Genomic DNA, 18968 nt, shown 5'->3' with positions numbered 1-18968 from the left:
CTTGATGCTGACGACGGCCTCAGGGTAAAAAAGCGACATGTAAAACTTACACATTTTTTGACAAGATTACACATTTTTTGACAATATATCACCCTAGAGAAAATCCTTAAAGATTAAGAAACATATTAGAAACTCATAAAACATTTAATTTAAATGTTTTAAGAGTTTTAAAAATCCTTGGAAAAACCATTAAGCCACTATATTCTTATAAAATCTGATATATGGAAAAATTGAGAAAAACCTCACAACTTTACAAAACTAAAACACTTTTTTAAATGAAAGGATGGATTATTATCGATTTACACGACCCAGAAGAGGCTTCTCTGTATATTTGGTAATCTCCTTTCTTCTCTCTGTCTTTTCCCGGTTTTTCCTTTATTTTCACTATTTGAAAAAAAATGATAATGATGCGGTCGCCTCCTTGCCACTGATAATATCGTCAGTGGATGTATTATTGGAAAAAGTTAACGAGAGAGCGAAGAGGGTGAGGTAAAAATGAAGCGCTAATCTCAAAATACTGATTTAAAAAAAATGAACCAACCAATAATTTAGGATTTTTCTTCAGATTCCCTATAGTCAAGGGTCTGGAAACGAACTCCGTGAGAAGGTGCTGGTTATTTGAAAAAAAATAGGACAAGCGAAAAAAAAAAGCTTTTCCCTCGCAAATGATGGTGAGTTTGCCCTAGGAAATTTTGTAAGCAAAATCACAAAGCATAATAAGACAAAAATAAATAAAAAGGTTTCCAATTTTTAAAAAGAAGATAATTCTGACCAAGACAAGTCTGATGAGCAGAAACCCAATTTTCTATGACTATGTCACTACAGTATATACGCCAGAATTGATGACTTAGTCGGTTTTGTTGGCGGTAACTTTGACAGACAGGTGCTGTTGTGGATAGGGTAAAGAAAACCCTCCGGAATAGTGCTGTTAGATCTTTATTTAACAATATTAATCCTTTCTGTTAAGGCGTACCAAACAAAAAAATTACGTTGATATTTTTTTTTTCCTACTCGATATTTCCTTGAACTTGAATTAAGTGCGTCTATAAGACCGAGGGCATTATTATAAATCATCAACCAACCGTTTACGTGCAAATAATTATTTTCGAGTCCCACATAGCATAACAACAGATATGTCTCCAGAATATTATGTTTAAAAATATCAAGATATGGGCCGCGGTTCATAAACGACTGCTGAAATATTACACAAGCCTTTATTTGGTGTAAACTTTTCGTGTAAAATGGGTTTCCCCCTTTGTATTGTATATGCTTGTATTTTGCTTCGTTTCATAATTATTATACAAACACGTTTCCTGATAAATGAAAAATACCAACAGTTTCTTCAGTCTATAAGAGTGGTGATCAAGAAGACATCGGAAACTACAGACCTAAATCCGCCCTTCTTGTTGTATCCAAAACATTAGAAAGAGCAGTTCATTACCAACTTTACAAATTTCTCCAAAGAAAGCATATATTGTCACGAGAGCAATCTTGTTCTAGACCGCATCACTCGAACCAAACTACATACATATTACTCCCGGGATATTTATACTGATCACATTCTTAGACGATATCGTCACTGAAGCAATTTTTGTTGATCTGAACTTGACCATCATATAGGCCTACTATTAGAAAAAAAAATGGTGTCAAATGCTGTGAGATGCAGTGGTTTTCATTATGTAGTAGGTCCGTGTTCAGATCGTATTTAGAAGAGAGATATCGTATATATCCATTTGCCCGGGTTACCTTTGGAGTGCCTCGATCAAGGCTTAATATTTGGGCCGATAATGATTGTAATTCACATCAATATTCTTCCATTGGATTTTACTGAACTTGAATGCAAAGTACATATGTATGAATGCATGCACATGATACCGTCTTGCTTTTTAAAGCAAAAAATGTTGATGAATTGCAACATGGTATGCAAGTTGGTCTGCAGGTATATAAGAAAATTGGTTTACCAATAATAAGCTGACACTGAAACAAAATTTATTTTACTAGGCACTCGAAAAAAGCATTTTATGATCTGGATTTGATGCTCCCCAATCAACACATAAAAAGAGTGAAGAAATTTAAATATCTCGGTGTCATGCTTGATCAACGATAATATTAGTATGGAAAGAGCACATTGATTATATACCCAGTAAAGTATCTCAAATAATATGGTTTTTAAGATGATCTGCAAAACCGGTTTTACCAAATGAAATTTTGAAGAGTTATTTTGTTCCTTAATCATGCCACTTCTATAGTATTGCGATGTTGCATGTCAAATGCCTCATCGAAAAATTTTGATAGATAAGTAAAGTTACACAATAAAATGGCTAGAATGGTTCTGGGTACACATCTACGAACTCACATGTGTTGATAAGTTTTAGAGAACTGCCCATTCGGTGAAATCAACATAGAATATTCCAAGTACATAAATGCCTGAATAACCCTGCATCCGATGATCTTAAATGTATCTTGGCCAGGCCAAGTCACGATCGTGGAACAAGATTCTGCATGAATATCTCTCTCAGTAATAACATAAAGTTTAATAATTGTGCGGCCAGTCGGACATTTGAATTCATGGGATATGATGGATGGAACAACCTTAATGTGAATCAAAGAAACAGTCGGTCGTTAAATTCTTTTAAAAATCAAAATTAAAGGATATTCTGACTTTCCATATATCATATTAAGGAATCAAAATAAATGAAGAAAATAATAATTTTAATGCCTGGTTTAACAAGCATATATGATAGTTTGATATTAATTTTATTTTCATTTTCGGATTAGGAAGAACTTCATATGATGTTTTCCCTTTTTTTTAAATAAGTTTTTTTTGTCTTTTTAGGAAGTTTCGTTTATTTTTAAACCAACTGATTCATTTTTTAGATGTTAAGAGATATGCATTCTGTTTGTTAGTTGTTTTTTTTAGTCTTTTGAGTTTCATATTTATATATATATGTATGTATGTGAATATGTAATCATGTGATTTATCATGTAAATATTACTGATTCGATCATATAAATTATAACAAATTGTATGTCAAACGGACAGGGCCTTTTGGAAGGCAGTTCTGAAATTGAAAGTGCTACCCTGTATGAATAAAACTACAAATACTACAAATAAATCAAGATATAAACATATAAATGAATAATGAAATAGATAGATAAATAAATAAATACACAGGACCCCAAATAAAACAATGTTTTACTTCTGATAGGGCTACCCATAAGCCATAGATTCATGATTTTTTTTTAGAGGTAGCTTTTTTCCCCGAAATGTGAAAACCGAGAAAAAAGGGGGAAACAAAGGATTTTAAAAAAAGTGACAAGCAAGAAAGATAAACATTTTTGTATTATCACTATCATTAGCACTTATTGTTGTTATTCACATTTTAAGATGATCTATTTAACCATTCGAATAATCTTAATAATCATAACTATTATCAATGTCATTATTATTTGTTGTCCCTATATCATATTGAATATATATATATATATATATATATATATACATACATACTTCTTTTTATTCTCTCAGAGCTGTTCTTTCCATATGGATCAGACGCAAATGATAATGAATTAGAAAATAATGATGATTCAAGTACAACGGAGGATATTGCAACCGGTCTGGGATTTAAGTACTACGGTTCTCAGAGGAACAATATCATAGTAAGTGAATCATTTTTCTTTCAATGAAAATAAATCAATAATCCTCTCAAATTCTCACACGAATCACTTTGGATTAATGGGTAATTAATGCTTGATCAAAAGATCAATCACAGGAGTTTAGTTCTTTTTTAGGACTGAATTTGTCGTCAATTGCGTTTATTCATACGAAAAAAACTCTAGAAATGTTTAATTTAATTCATACCAGTTTATTAGATCTTTTAATATATGTTTTTGATTGATTGATTGATTTCAGCTCGATTCCTTTTTTACACAGTTTTGCAACTGAGGGAAATGTGAATTTGCACAAGTTTCAATATGCATGTGATTATGATAATTCCTTTCGGTCCTGAAAGATTTCTTGGCGAAGGCTTTCGAAGCTTAACATTCATATCATGTATTAATTGAAAGTACCTATGACTTATACCTTTCCTTATTAAAAAATCAAAGTATCTTATTTATGCTTTGGGGGTAGCTTGTACGCTGTATAAAAAATGTTATCTAGATGAAACATCGTGCAGCATACTTAACAAAACAAAACACATAATGTCTAGCATTTCCATTTATTTTAATGTAGGATAAATGAGCATTATTAATAAATGCCCTTTTTATTCTTTCTAGGTGATACAGTGGTAATATCCCTGTGGTAGCATCATCTATTATTACGATAAATTTGTCCAATGTCGGATGCAGATTATTTATAGGTTTATATGGTAACTATCATACCATTTTAGAGTGTATGAAGTAAAATGCTTGATATAGTATACGGTATTTGATATTAAAAATAATAACTACAATTCTAACTCGCCAATATTCTCTCCATGGAATGTTCAACATGCTCAAGGCGCCTGACAGTTCATAAATCCAACGCAATAAGAAAATCATACATGAATAAACATTATATTGCAATTCATAATGGGAGGGAGTTTATTAGGGTTTTGAGAGACATTATGAGGGATAAGATGAGAAGAGAGGATGAGATTTAATGTGCATTGGAATGATAGTTCCAGAGACGGGGTGCAGCGGCAAAGAATGCTCTATCACCCCATGACGTTTTAATTCTGGGCTCTTTTGCATTGTGGAACAATTCCGGCACGTGCAGAATATTGAGGAGGATGAATAAGAGAGGATAAAGGGCAAGTTGTGAAGTGAATGGTAGGTAAGTAGCAATATCTCGTGGGTGTTTCATAAAGCTGTTTGAAAGATACGAATGACTTTACGCAAGACTGATAATCCTTTCTTATGCTATGTGATATCCCTATATGTAATTGATTATGACCTTAGAACGTGTTCCAGTCGTGTGTAAAAAGTCTAACGTAACATTACGAACAGCTTCATGAAACACCCTCATATTTAACATGTTTAATGCTTCCTATCATTGTTTTTTGCATTTGTATTCAGGTGAACAATAACGCAGTCATATATCTGGAAAGTAGCGTAGACGATGGTGCCCGTCGAGTCCAGCTACCTCCAGTGCTTCTGCAGGGTTCAGAATATTCTCTCATTACACCATACTGGGCAGACACTGATCCAACTTTGGATGGCGCCAGCGTATTTTACCGAAGCGTATCGCGTGAGAGTAGCGGTGGCGATGAGGCATTTGGTATGGCTGATGATATCGTGAGGACGTCGTACATGGAGTTGCAGAATTTCGAGACTTCCTGGTTATTCGTCGTAACATTCGATGAATTAGGATTTTTTAACCAAGCTTTTCCTGGTTATGAGATGTATACACATCTAGTAAGCATTTTCTCTTCAATTTGATTTACAATATAATGATGTTTAATTTCGGTCATGATGTTGTAATATTTCATATGATCCTTGACACTGAAACATAATCGAAATGGGATAAAAATGTTTGGCCGACTTCTTAAATTCTCTAAAAATATGAAAAAAAAAGGGAAAAGTACACATTCCATCGGAGATAAAAATATGTTTCATTGCTTTCACATGCTTATGTTTAATTATTTTGTAGCGAAACTCATATCAAGTTGTATTGCTTACCGATGGGGAGCTTTCATTCTGCATATTCAACTACGGAAACCTTACCTGGACAACAGGTTGGGTACAAGATGAGAACGGCAATCGTGCAGCAAGCGATGGACAAGAAGGAACTTCTCCAGCTCAGGTAGGTGTACATAAACATTATCATGACTATTACTTCGACCAATATACAAATAATGCAAGTAAGCGCGTGCATGCAGGGCCAAATAATGAACGATGTGCGAGAAGAGCCAATGGATATACCGCACCGAGGTCCGCAGGACCGAGTGCGATATATCCATTTGGCGAGTCGAGCACAGAGTTCATTATTTAGGTCCTCTATGCACAAGAATGCGTGCATTGTTTGTTTTATACAACCACCCATGTTGCTGAGTTGCACAAATGCTATATTTCATGTAAATTCTAGATAATTCAGATAATTCCAGACCTCGCACTATTGTGCACTCTGACGTCAGAGTGCAGGATAGTACTTTTGGTATGACGTCAGAGTGCAGGATAGTGCGTTTTGGATGCAATAGTGCAATACACTGAATATCATGTGATCCGATTTGGACCAATCAGATTACAGAACATTCTTTGGAGTTGTATAATATACACCCACGCACGCACTCTGCTCTAGTACATCCACGCACAACATGTATGCTAGCACACTACTTACACTTAATCCATATTGATACCTTATTTACATCTCATTTTACATCTCAACTGTTCGTCCTTTCTCCAAATGCCCAATGACTTGAATAGACAAGCATGTATGTTTTGAGTGTCCTGGATTTGTGAGACCTTTTAATGACTACTCTCACTTAAAAAAAATAATACTCTACATTTCAACCTCTTCTTTCTTGCCTGTTTATTTCTTTTCTTCTACCTCTTTCCAAGTCTATAGTCCTTCTAGATATGACGTATCGCATGGTGTACCATATAAATCCCTCGCGATTATCACAGGTTTACTCTCCTTTTGCATTTATTTCAACGCATTAAGAATAACATTTATCCAACGAATCAATACCTTAATGAAAATAGTTTTATGTTCACTGATGTGATTTTATTTTGTACTACAGATAGCTCCACTGCTTGAAAACTTTGTGTCCTTGGATGGTGTAGTAAGATGGTGATAGGTTTAGGATTATACCGTTGTTTGAATCTTTATAAATTGTCATACAATGTGTACTGTACTCTAGTTCTGGGAAAACTCAACGTTATGAAATTGCAAATTTAATATATGTTCTTCCATTGATTCTTTGTATTATAAATTTGGATATGTTTTCTCCCTTTAAAATGGGAACACTTGAAAGAGTGAGTGTACAGAAACACTCAAAATTTTATATGAAATAAGATATAGTCATTGGATATCAGAAGGCTAGAAACAAAGTTTACAACCTGAAATTTTCAACCAGTTTCATGCTTACAAAGTTGTTTTAAAATCGGAAGAAAGGTCCGTAGTGATAAGTTAATGAAACCCTTGGAAAAATTAGCTTATATAAAACAAACAAAACCAAAAAAATTACAGAAAATTTAAGGGAAATAAACAAATAAAATAAAGTTATGAGCATCTGAATATTGGGATTACAAAATCGTAAAGAGATCCCCCATTGGCAATGCAACCAAGATTTGTGATGTCACAGAAATACAACTCTCCCCTAGTATGTTCACTGAAAATATACCCCAAAACATCTTTATGCTCTTTCAAATGATATAGTACAAACTTTTTGTCCATGCTATATTCCTGTTTCTGTAATGTTTACTCCCGTAGGAACTCGACAGGATAGCTTTTGGCTGGTATAATGCCAAACTGATTCATAACCAATTATCTATGAAACGCCTTAGTTCGGTCGTAGTGGCTGACCTTAAAGACGGGATAAATTGTTCTTAGTTTTGTCAAAGTGGAGACAATGGAAGAGCTGGGATTCGAACTCACAACCTAATGGTTATGAGTCCAATGCTCCATCCACTAGACCACACAACCCAATGTTATGTCCTTCCTTGAAAATAAAATACCTAATAAAGTGAGTAAGTAAAATATGTGGTAAAGTAATCAGGGGTGTACATTTGAGATGTCTCACATGTTGGTCGCATTGTCAAAGCGAGGATGTTAACATCATATAGTGATGTCGACTTTCAAGTTATCATACATGCCATAACTTTCTTATTCATTATTTCTCAGTTACATTGCTTTGTTTCTTTGATTTTTTTTCTTCTGTTTCCATGTATGGTAACTTGTTCCCAAGGCTCCATTCTCCTTTATTGATCTTTGATGTAAAATCGCAAAATTCATCCTCTAAAAAACATTTTGTAAAAAAATCAATTTCGTCCTCGACGAAACACCTTTTGGACTCAGATGTAGTATAACGGATTAGAACAATAAAACGTAGTTGGGAGGGGGTCAAAACTTTTTCAAATAAGATGAATTAAATGATGAGAATATACTATTTAAATTTTTTTCAGGCTGGTTTTAGTGCTGGTGATAATTCGAATTATTACGACCTGGAGGGATCTAATACCCAAGAAATCATTAATATTAATCGAAAGAGTAACATAAACGTTCCTGGGAGATTCATCTTTAGAATTGACGGAGCAGCAATAACAGAACCATTTATCCCTATATCAGGTATGGATCTACCAAGCTTAATTTAGATTTATCACGTAATGTACATTTTGCATGTTAATGATACTTTGTTTGCAAAACCATGTGCTCACTATGATTGTATGCCCAAGATTAAAGATTAGGCAATCTCTTTTAAAAATGCAGCAAAACTGAAGACAAGCTGTTTTCATATCCCGTGATCCGAAAGAGTAAAGGACAGGAGCAAGTTAGAGAGTAAGGGGCTTTAACGCGTAAGTGGGTTCATCATGTTAGGCTTTTGTGAAAGGTTGGATGTCCATTAAGTGAATGTATTAAATGTTGGCCAAATATTGCGGCAGAAACACCAATCATGTTGGAATGATTAAGACCATTCTGAAGTCTATTTTGTTCCTTTCTATTTCAGCACGGTTCCTTCCCTATGGCCCAGGGATGGGTGATACGAGGATAGAGAATCAGAACGATATCAACACACCTGATATTCTGACGGGTCAAGGATTTAAATTCTATGGATCAGTGAGGGATACTCTGAGAGTAAGTGTTTTATTGTCAAATTTGTTCATCTCATATTATTTATCAGATTATCAAATCACGGAACACAAATACTGTTCTTACATATATATTTTACCATGACAAAATAAAAACGCCATACATTTGGCAATAAAGACCTTTGCTGTGATCAATCGTTACTATCCGGAAATAACGTTTTTATTTAAGGAGGCAGTGTTGCCAGGTCCAAGCTGAAGAAAATCCCCTTAAAGCACTTGAAAAATCCCACAATTTTTTCATGTCACGATAATTAATGAAAAAGAAGACTTTTATTAGTTATTATCATGCAATCTCAAGGATAATGGGTAAAAGTGCCCCATGAGGGTAATTATGTGTCCAACCAACATTGGAAATTTCTTTTGGGCATTCATTTCATCCAGTGTGATGAAAAGTTTGCCCATTCTAAAGTAATTGCCGCCTATTTTTTAACCTTACTGGACAATATGCTTCCCGCATTGGATAAAATACTGCCCAAAATTAGTTGGACACATAACTATCCTCGTGGTGACAAAAATTCTACCCTATATTTTTTGTACAATGTGGTTATTGCCCAAAATTAGTTTATGTGTGCTCGTTTGTTCACACTTTGCTTTAAAGGTTTCAATGCAATGTAGATTGGCAACACATTGTATCTTACAACTAAGTTCAGTTTACTGAATTCATCAGTTGAAATGCGGGAGACATGCGCTGATGCCACAGAGCTGGTTTCATCCACTATATGGCTGATGTTCATTCTATATATTAACTATCTACAGTGGATCATAGTATTAGAGTTACATTACTGCAAAATGCTGAATTTATTGTTTTTCACCAAAACCTTTAAAAATCCCCTAAAGTTGACCCAAAATCCCCAAATTTATCTTAAATCCTATTTTTTCATCCCCAAAGGCATGTAAAAATCCCAAGATTTTTCCAAATTTGGGGATAGAAATCCCCAAATGACAACTCTGAGTAGAGATCAATGATACAGACGCGCTCATCGTAGGGTCTACTAAGACGTATGAATTAAATGATAAATACATACACTGGCACACGTTTTGGGGGTTTAAAAGATCTGTAGTATAGGAATATTTGGCAGTTGTATAATTGGATAAAACAAGTTCAGTCCTATTTGTCGCAAGGGATATTTACTCCCCATGCAATTTCTGTTAAAATTACAGATAAATCCTAACTAAGTATATTCGATCTTCTTACGACAGGGATATGTTTACAGAAAACTAGTGATCTACATTGTGACAATAATTAACGAAAATCCTTTTTTAATTCCTTCGTTAGTTATCCACTCTTTATCATGATTAATTTGTCGCGATAGTATATTCTTGTAATATAATCTGTCATCCAGGTAATTTATTTTGGCGATTCCATACGTGTCGTGACATTTCGACAACAATATCCAGTCTCTTAGCTGAATGCTAATTGAGTGATAAAATGTTCTTTTTTTGTCAGTGATAAAGTTATAGGAGGTAGTCATGGGAAAAACCGATTAACAACAAAAATTTGTTGAAATGTTAATAATAATAATAATAATAGACAGTTCTTGTATAGCGCATAACACATTATAAATAACGTCTCTATGCACTTCCAAAGGACTTGGATATTATTACCCTGGCTTTAGCCTCGCAGCCTTTTACAGCGCGATGGCATTTCAAGGAATAAATTCCTGCCAGGTACCCATTTACCTCACCTGGGTTGAGTGCAGCACAATGTGGATAAATTTCTTGCTGAAGGAAACTACGCCATGGCTGGGATTTGAACCCACGACCCTCTGTTTTAAAGTCCGGAGACTAATCCACTGGGCCACATCGCTCCACACGTGTTTCGTACGGGATGTTGTGTTTCGTACGGGACTCAGAAATGTCCAGTACGACATTTTCATCTCTAATTCACCCATAGACAACATATATTTCTTGGTTGTCATATTTTTACATAAGTACCCCCACAGAACTTTATTAATACCATTAAACAAAGTGAAGTTTCTCATTTGTTTAGACAGCAGGATGAAAAATGTTGTGAAAATGGCTGATGTTTCTAGCATGGAATCGCCCATTTGTATCACTCTTCAAATCAAAGATTACATTCATTTATTCATTTTTTTTAATCTATAAAAAATATGCGAAATCTGCGAATAGTGGGTTCAAACGAATCATGGTATTCTACAGAATACATTACCGAGATCGGAAAGGCCGAATGCAATTATACTTTATCAATTGAAAAGGATATAACTTGAATATCTTTTAGATGTCATACAAAAAGCGGAATGCGGTCAATTCAGAATGTCAGGTGTCGTTACACTTGACGTACAATATTGTTAAATCATACAATCGGCATACAGTAATATTAGGAGATATTATGGTGATTTCATTCATATTATGTTTCATGACGAGTTTCATACGCAAGCACTACCCTCAGTTTATATTATTCATTATATTTGAACTCGGCTTGTGGCAACGATTCTCGTTTTATCGGAAATTCTATTTCGGGCAATACTGATTAGTAATTACACCATCTTTATTGGTAAATTATCATATGTTCATCATTTTATCATTACTATTATTGCTTTTATCATTATCATTAGGATGTTCATCATCATGTTTATTGTTATCATTATTATTATTATCATCATCATCATTTCTTTCGCTTCCTCTTCTTCTTTTACCGCTACTTCCGTTTTGTATCCATGAAATAAAAAAAAACAGAAATGAGACTCAATCATGTAAATGAAAAAATCCCAATTATTTCGTGTCCAGGTGAATGACAACGGTGTTATTTTCTTTGGGCAAGATGAGCCCAACATCAATGCCTCCATCCCACTGGTCGACGTTCCTTTTATCGCTCCATTCTGGGCAGACGTAGACATAACCAGCGACCGTGGCGTAATTTACTATCGTAATGTTTCCCGCGTCAATAGTAATGATAGTGCATTTGAAAGGGCTGAAGCCACTGTGAGGACATCATCTATGGAACTCCAGAATTTTCATTCTTCCTGGATGTTCATAGTGACATGGGAAAGTGTGTCATATTATCAAGATCCCGTTGATAACCAGTATGATCGTCTGGTAAGCTTTTTTTAGTGTTTGTAGTCGGTGAGACTACGATTATACAAATAAACGACAAACGTGTATCCAATTGCTTGAACGAAAATCTTTGATTTATCTATTTGTTTGTATGATATTCATGCATTGTTAATCAATACAATAATTTTAGAATGATAACACAATTTGACTATTTCAGGTAAAAAACTACCAATTTGAAAATCTCTTGAATGAAAAAAAAAACGATTTAACAGCAGAGAGATCTATTTCAAACAATACTAGTATCGTATGGTTATAGGCGATTTTCTATCACTCTCCACAGAGGAACTCATTTCAGACAGTCTTACTAACCGATGGGAGTATATCGTTGAGTCTGTTCATATACGGTGATATCACATGGACGACTGGTGTCAATCAAGGTGGCAATACTTCAGGTCTTGGCGGGAATGAAGCTCAGGTAATCTTTCATTTGAGAAGCTTCTGGTTTAGTTGAACCGTGTAGAAATATTACGTTTAATAATAGCCTTATTTGATGTATAGATATCATCAGTTGATAGTAGTGCTGATGGTTGAAGAAGAAAAAGAAGGAGAAAAAGTGATGAAGAATGGGAAGAAGAAGAAATGAAGGAGGAGACGGAGAAGAAATGAAGAAAGAGGAGAAATGAAGAAGAAGAAGGAGGAGTAGGAGGAGAAGAAGAAGGAGAAGAAGACATTCTTTCACTACACCTGATTTATCCCTTCACTAGATTTAGCTACATAATATCTGTTTTACTCTCTATGCTATCATGGTTATTGGTTTTCTGCCAGGCCCTCTCGTCTTTTGAATAATATTGTATAATCTATATAATTTTTGGTCTATTTTTTTGCACTTTCTATAATCTAAATCACACTATATACTTTATCGGAAATCACATACATGTATGTCCATCCACCTTTATTGTTTTACATTGTCTCTTATGATATTATTCCTTCTTGTGTTAATATTTCGGTATTGATGCTGCAGTTATCAAGCTTGATATTGCCATTGTTTTCTAAATATACTGTTTTGATTAAAATTTATATCATTTAAATACATCACTTGGACTGATTACATTGCTAAATGAATTAATTTTCAACTACGATAAGATCCTGTAATCTTCGGATTGCTGATGATGTTTGGATGATTATCCTACCTTTTTTGCTCTATATGTATATTTCCACTAGATTATTTTCATCATAACCTTATTGTTGATATGATATTTTTTTCCGTAGGTTGGTTTCAATGCTGGTGATGGGGTGAAATCGCATGTCTTAGATGGCTCTTATACTCCAGATGTATTGAACATCGACAACAGAACAAACATTGGAATTCCTGGCATATTCATATTCAGAATAGACACTGAGAATATTGCACAATCCCGTTGTAAATCCTTGGGTAAATACATTTTAATTCGACATTAATATACTCCACTCATGTGTAAGGGAAATAATTTTTTACGATTCATTCGATCATTATTTGCACAGCAGGATACCGGCAATACAATCACCTCAGATTGTTTGATTTTTATCCAAGCATGATTTTAATTGAAAGGGGGAAAAATGTGGATTTTTCATACTACCGCCGTCGATATCCTAAATAATCTCCCATTGTAGTTTTCCGGCTGAAGTAAAATGAATGAAACGAGCAAATTAAGACAAAAATGGATCCCGTCATTCGAAAACCAATTGAATGTATTTCACAAAAACGTATGTTTACCTTATCCGGAATCACATTCTTTAATGCCCTTGAAAAGTTTACTGGCTGCCAGTGCCAGAATTCGTATAGATTTAAAGTTATCATTATAGGGTTCGTAAGTTCCTTTGAAGCGACAATTTAGTGATTATCCTTGAAATTTTTTCTAGACATTGGTTTGTCCACCCACCCATCTATCTCTCTCTCTTTTCATTTTTTTCCTTTTCTCTTGCTTTGTCCTCTCTTTCATTTTTCTGACACACACATTCGCTTTACACCAAAGCATATTTTCCTACATTCTAAAACACTGAGAAAAAAAGGTTATCACCTAAAACGTAAGGTCAATTTGACCAAAGCAAAATTGACAAGCAAAAAAAAAAAATCAGGTTTTCACCCAGAGCGTAAGGTTAAAATACGTGTATTATATCGATTATGAATGATGTATTTCTCTCCATCATAAAGATAACAACTAATAGCGAGACATTTGATATTGTGTCCCCCTACTATTTTTGGTAGGGGGACACGTCCCCCATGGGATTTTCACCCATGGCAAATTACATGTTTTATGGGTAAATGTCAATGCAAAATTGCGTAATGTTTACAAAAAATGTTATGTTTTTACCCAATCAACATGCATGTTCCCATTTTACCCACTATCAGTTAAATCTTTTTTTAGAGTGTATTTTTCAAACAAGTACACACAAATAATGCATATAGCAGTTCCATTTATTTGAAAGCATGATAAATGAGCATTGTAGATTGAATGCCTTGCTCACGGGCATAGGTGCCGCGGCCGGGGATCGAACCCCAGACTTTACATGTACAGCCAGGCGCCTTAGACCACTCGGCCACGGCACCTCCACGCACGCACACACTTCTGCACACACACATCCACACACTATTATACACGTTAAACCTCACGCGCGCACACAAAATGCAATTCAGAATATCGTGTGAAAATTATAAAATGCGTACCTCCGATTAATTCTTATACTTGTGCTTGATTGTACCTCTTTCTTCAGGTGTTTTGACCTTAAATTAACGAAAAGTATTTCATCGACATCAATTGTTATCTTCTAGGAAAATTATCGCTTAATCCATCGATTGGGAGTATGTTAGGAGGAACTGAAGTGATCATTGAAGGCGCATGTTTCAACTCTACCAGCATCATCAAGTGTCGCTTTGATGAGAAAGTGGTCAATGGAATGGTGATTTCACCCACGTCTGCAGTGTGTGTTACTCCTACATTCTTCAAAACTGGACGTGTCCCGCTAAATGTTTCGATCTATAATGGATCTACGTTTGATTTCACTGCTACTTTTACATTTGGTAAGTATTGGATCAGCACATATATATATCCTTAGATGTGCAGATGCCGATGATTGTGCAAAGTGCTTAATGCTATACATAGCACAGCATATATTTATACGTGTCTGTTGAACGTCTACTACCGGCGGTTTCAAGCCCGAACTTGAGGCATATATATATACAATCAGTATATATATATATATGTGTGTGTGTGTGTGTATATATATATATTTATGTGAGTGTGTGTGAATGAAGAGAACAATGATATGGAATAATGCATATGTATATACACATAAGAAATGATTGATACTGTATTTCAGTCATTATTGACCTTTTTGGTTAAAAAGTGCACGTTCTAAAATGTTAAGATGAAATGAAGTGAACAGAAATGAACGTAATCAAGGGTTATGAATTCATTTAAGTGACTGACTGTTTCTACAGAAAATGTTGAGGAAACAACCTCAGGGGTGACGACGACAGCAACAACCAGCCCAAGTTTCCTTCCCACATTCAAGGTGACATGGGACACCATTCGGCTGATGCACGTCGAAACAGTCGACGTGATCGTGTACGGTTACAGCAAAGACGGTGTGGGCGCCCTGGAGAAGATAATGACATTGGCAGAGAACATCAGCTACCATGATGGTTCTGTTAACGTCACAGTGCCTTCAACCAACACCAGCTACGAGGTTGGTGTGTTCGGGGTTCTACAGCACCAGGATGTGACGCCATCTAACAATGGGTAAGCTGTGAACTGACTCATATGTGAACCATTGAACTGCAAATCCGAAACTTCATTGTGAGAAGCCGACATTGGAAAGCGTACATCAAAACCGCAATATTTGCTTTACATTGGAATGAGACGAAATTGCCATCTAAAACAAGAAAGAGATCCAATGATTAAAATTCCCAGAATGTGAAGAGAGTACACTTTTGCCAGTAAATCAATTCTTAAAACTGAAAGAAATTGTGGTAAGGTTTATTTTTCAGAAGTTAACGTTCTGAAACATTGACAAATGCATATGTTCTAGAGAAAATGTCGAGTATTAATATTTCAAGGATCCTTCAGAGGAAAATAAACTAAAAAGGACTGAATATTGTGATTTTTTTCTTATTTCATAGGTAGATTCGTCATACAAAGGGTATGAAACCAACCATTTTAAAGCACGAAAAATCTATATCCTAACGTTTTATGATCTAGATATTGAATGATATTTCTTGTCATTTGTACTCAATGGGATGCTTGCTAATTGTAATGCCTAATTTTGTTTTATTTTCATTCATTCGATACACACTTGTAAATACTTTCACCTTTAAATATGAAATCCGCAATAAATTACTGTGCAACGATAAACGCTTTCGTAAGAGACACGCATTGGGATGATGGTCTTTTGAAAATATATCTAGAGTGGCGTAATGAACAAAAAAAATAAGAAAATGGCGTATCGGGCATTTTTTTTAAAGTTGCAAGCAAATGAAGTGAGCGAGCGGCAATATCGTCATTTTTATTACAAAAGTCAATTTTTATCATACTATGATAAAAATTGACTTTTGTAATAATAGATATGAAACATTGATCCATCCGAAATGTAACGCCACTTTTCCTTTCGGTGTAAGGCCACAACTACGTTTCTTGTCTATCCTTTTGTTTCAGTCTTGATGGACGTGCTGGTATGTGGAGCGAGGTCCATGTTCTTCAGTGGCTCAGAGACCACGAACCTTCCTCTTGGTGTGCCCAGTGGGTCACCGACAATGACAAGGAGAACGATTTCATCGACGCTGCTCCGGCTTGCCCGTGCACGGTCTGGGTCGCAATGCTCGACTTTGCTCGGTTTCGGCGTGATCCTAAATGTTACCAAGGCTCTAGCAGGGAAGATAATTGCCAGTTCAGACCAGGAGCCGTTCATTGTGTTCGGGCCATCCAACACAGGTGATACGAAAATCCAATGTCTTATTTGTTTTTATTTAAGCCAGTACATCGATTCAAAATTGGTCCAAAATATATCAGATTTTAGACTGCATTGAGATTACTGTACCGATGTCGGTAGCCCTTGTCTTACTTAAAGTCAAATATCGCAAGCTAAGTAATCAGAGGAGCTAAACAGGTTTCCTGTATAGGTGACAAAATAGTCGCCAATAAATTGCAAAAATGTTTGTGTGTGTGTGTGTATGTATTGTAATAAAGCCACTTATTCTGATAATGAAAAGAAATATCCAGAAATCTTACTAGATTACTTCACTTATCAACAAAAAATGTATTTCTCCAATTATATGCTGTGTCATGTATTGCAATTATGAATGTATTTCTTGTGGTATGTTGTGAAAACCTGAACTTGCAGGTGCTGATAACCCCAAACCACAATGAAAAAAAAATGGTCCTTTCCTGACCTCCAACAACTCCAAACCTCTAACCTACTCTCTTTTGTTTCTTTTTGTGTTTGTCATATTGCTTCCCTCCCTCTATCAGTTTATCAATTTAGGATTATTTATTTTCTGTATTTTTCGCTTCTCCCTTTCTCCTTTTCCCCCTTGTTTGTCTCTTGCTTCGGGGAATGGCTTAATGTTTTTACTATTCTATTTTAAAATCCTTATTGAATTTGACAATACACAGTTCATTGATAAATAGTGCAAGAGAATCAATTGTCATTACGTTCATTTGAATAACAAGCATGTTTTTGATATTGAATTATGTGTGTAGTACAAAATAGTTGAGTCATGGTACGGGTTGAAAAGGGGCGAATTAGGTCTTTTGAATTAAAAAAAAATCAGCAAGTTCACATTTAAAAAAAGAGAAAAGGACCGCATTGTGGGAATTCCAAAAGATATACTGAAAAGGGAAATCGTAATGCCATCATTAGGAAATTCCAAATACTTTAAAACATATAGTCGAAGTGGAAATAGAAACAATGGAAACAGATCAGTTTGTTTGACGACCGGATCATTCTTTTCCATAATTGACAGTAGAAATGAAAAATATTTAGCATGTTTAGAACTTTTTTAATACGAAAATTGCGTTAATTTTTGTTCGAGTTCTTTCAGGCTATACTACCAGAATGGTGGTGGTGCCATTGGAATCCAATGATGTAGATTTTTTTTCGAGAATTATATTGAATATTTGTTTTGTTTTCTATAAACGTAGTGTATAAACTGTGTGAAACATTTTCACGTAAACATATACGAAAATATTTACAGATTGCGGATTGTTGGAAATATGCAATTTTGAAAGGAATAGAAAATATTAGAGGACAAAACCTGGAAAAATTATGTATACAAAGGCAACTGCAACATACAATAAGTTATGAATAATGCTTATTGTTTCAATCCATACCAGGCGCGTACGCAAGGGGGGGTTTAGGGGGTTCAACCCCCCCTTTTTTTTTTTTTTTGCTTGTCTCCCCAGAGGTCGGTCTGGTCAAGGAGTTATCGGGCAAGCGCCTGATAACTCCTTGGTCTGGTTACGGACAGTTCCCCTACCCAATAATGTATATGACAGCAATAATGAACAGAATCTCATGTTTCCGACGAAAAACACAGAAAAAATTTCCGCTCGCTTCGCTCTCTCCATTTTATTATATCTTTTATTTCCGCATGTCGCCGACATGATCACGGTATCGCTATTAACAAGGCCATACATGATTATCATGATGTATACTTATGAATACAAATGAACCAAGACAAAGACATACGTTTTCTTACAAAATATGTTTTACCAATATGAAAACCAAAATGACGGAAAACGCTAAAATGTTGGTTAGCTCGCTCCGCTCGCTCGTAATAATTTATGAAATTCCATAAGTATCTAGCCTGTTCAAGGCCGTATTATGAGTGTTACGAATAGAAGGACATGTAGCATCGACTGATACTTGATTTACTAACAAACTATTGACAAGAAATGTATGTTTTGACGGGAAAACGCGAAAATTTCGGCTCGCTCACTCCGCTCGCTCGTAATCATTTATGAAATTTCTTAAGTTTCTAGTCTCTTGATCAAGGCCATATCATGAGACTTACGAGCAGAAGGACATGTATCATCAACTAATATGTAATCATTACCAACAAGCTATTGAGAAGAATTGTATGTTTTGACGGAAAAACGCAAACATTTCGGCTCGCTCGCTCCGCTCGCT

The 18968-nt window shown here is 35.1% G+C and overlaps 1 protein-coding gene across 1 annotated transcript in view; it reads left to right on the top strand.

The window, feature by feature from the left end:
• The window catches only part of LOC121418085, a 68252-nt gene that overhangs the window by 21961 nt on the left and 27323 nt on the right, over positions 1-18968 (top strand). The window contains exons 2-12 of the mRNA XM_041611791.1: positions 3529-3659; positions 5058-5396; positions 5632-5784; positions 8106-8268; positions 8648-8775; positions 11538-11846; positions 12145-12279; positions 13074-13236; positions 14614-14862; positions 15283-15583; positions 16496-16771. Of these exons, the coding sequence (XP_041467725.1) occupies positions 3529-3659; positions 5058-5396; positions 5632-5784; positions 8106-8268; positions 8648-8775; positions 11538-11846; positions 12145-12279; positions 13074-13236; positions 14614-14862; positions 15283-15583; positions 16496-16771 (2347 nt within the window). The remainder of the gene's footprint in view (positions 1-3528; positions 3660-5057; positions 5397-5631; positions 5785-8105; positions 8269-8647; positions 8776-11537; positions 11847-12144; positions 12280-13073; positions 13237-14613; positions 14863-15282; positions 15584-16495; positions 16772-18968) is intronic.

Source organism: Lytechinus variegatus, chromosome 7 (genome assembly GCF_018143015.1).
Source record: "Lytechinus variegatus isolate NC3 chromosome 7, Lvar_3.0, whole genome shotgun sequence".
In the NCBI taxonomy this organism is placed as follows: domain Eukaryota; kingdom Metazoa; phylum Echinodermata; class Echinoidea; order Temnopleuroida; family Toxopneustidae; genus Lytechinus; species Lytechinus variegatus.
The sequence above is the reverse complement of the archived record's forward strand: the minus strand, read 5'-3'. Positions and strand labels throughout refer to the sequence as shown.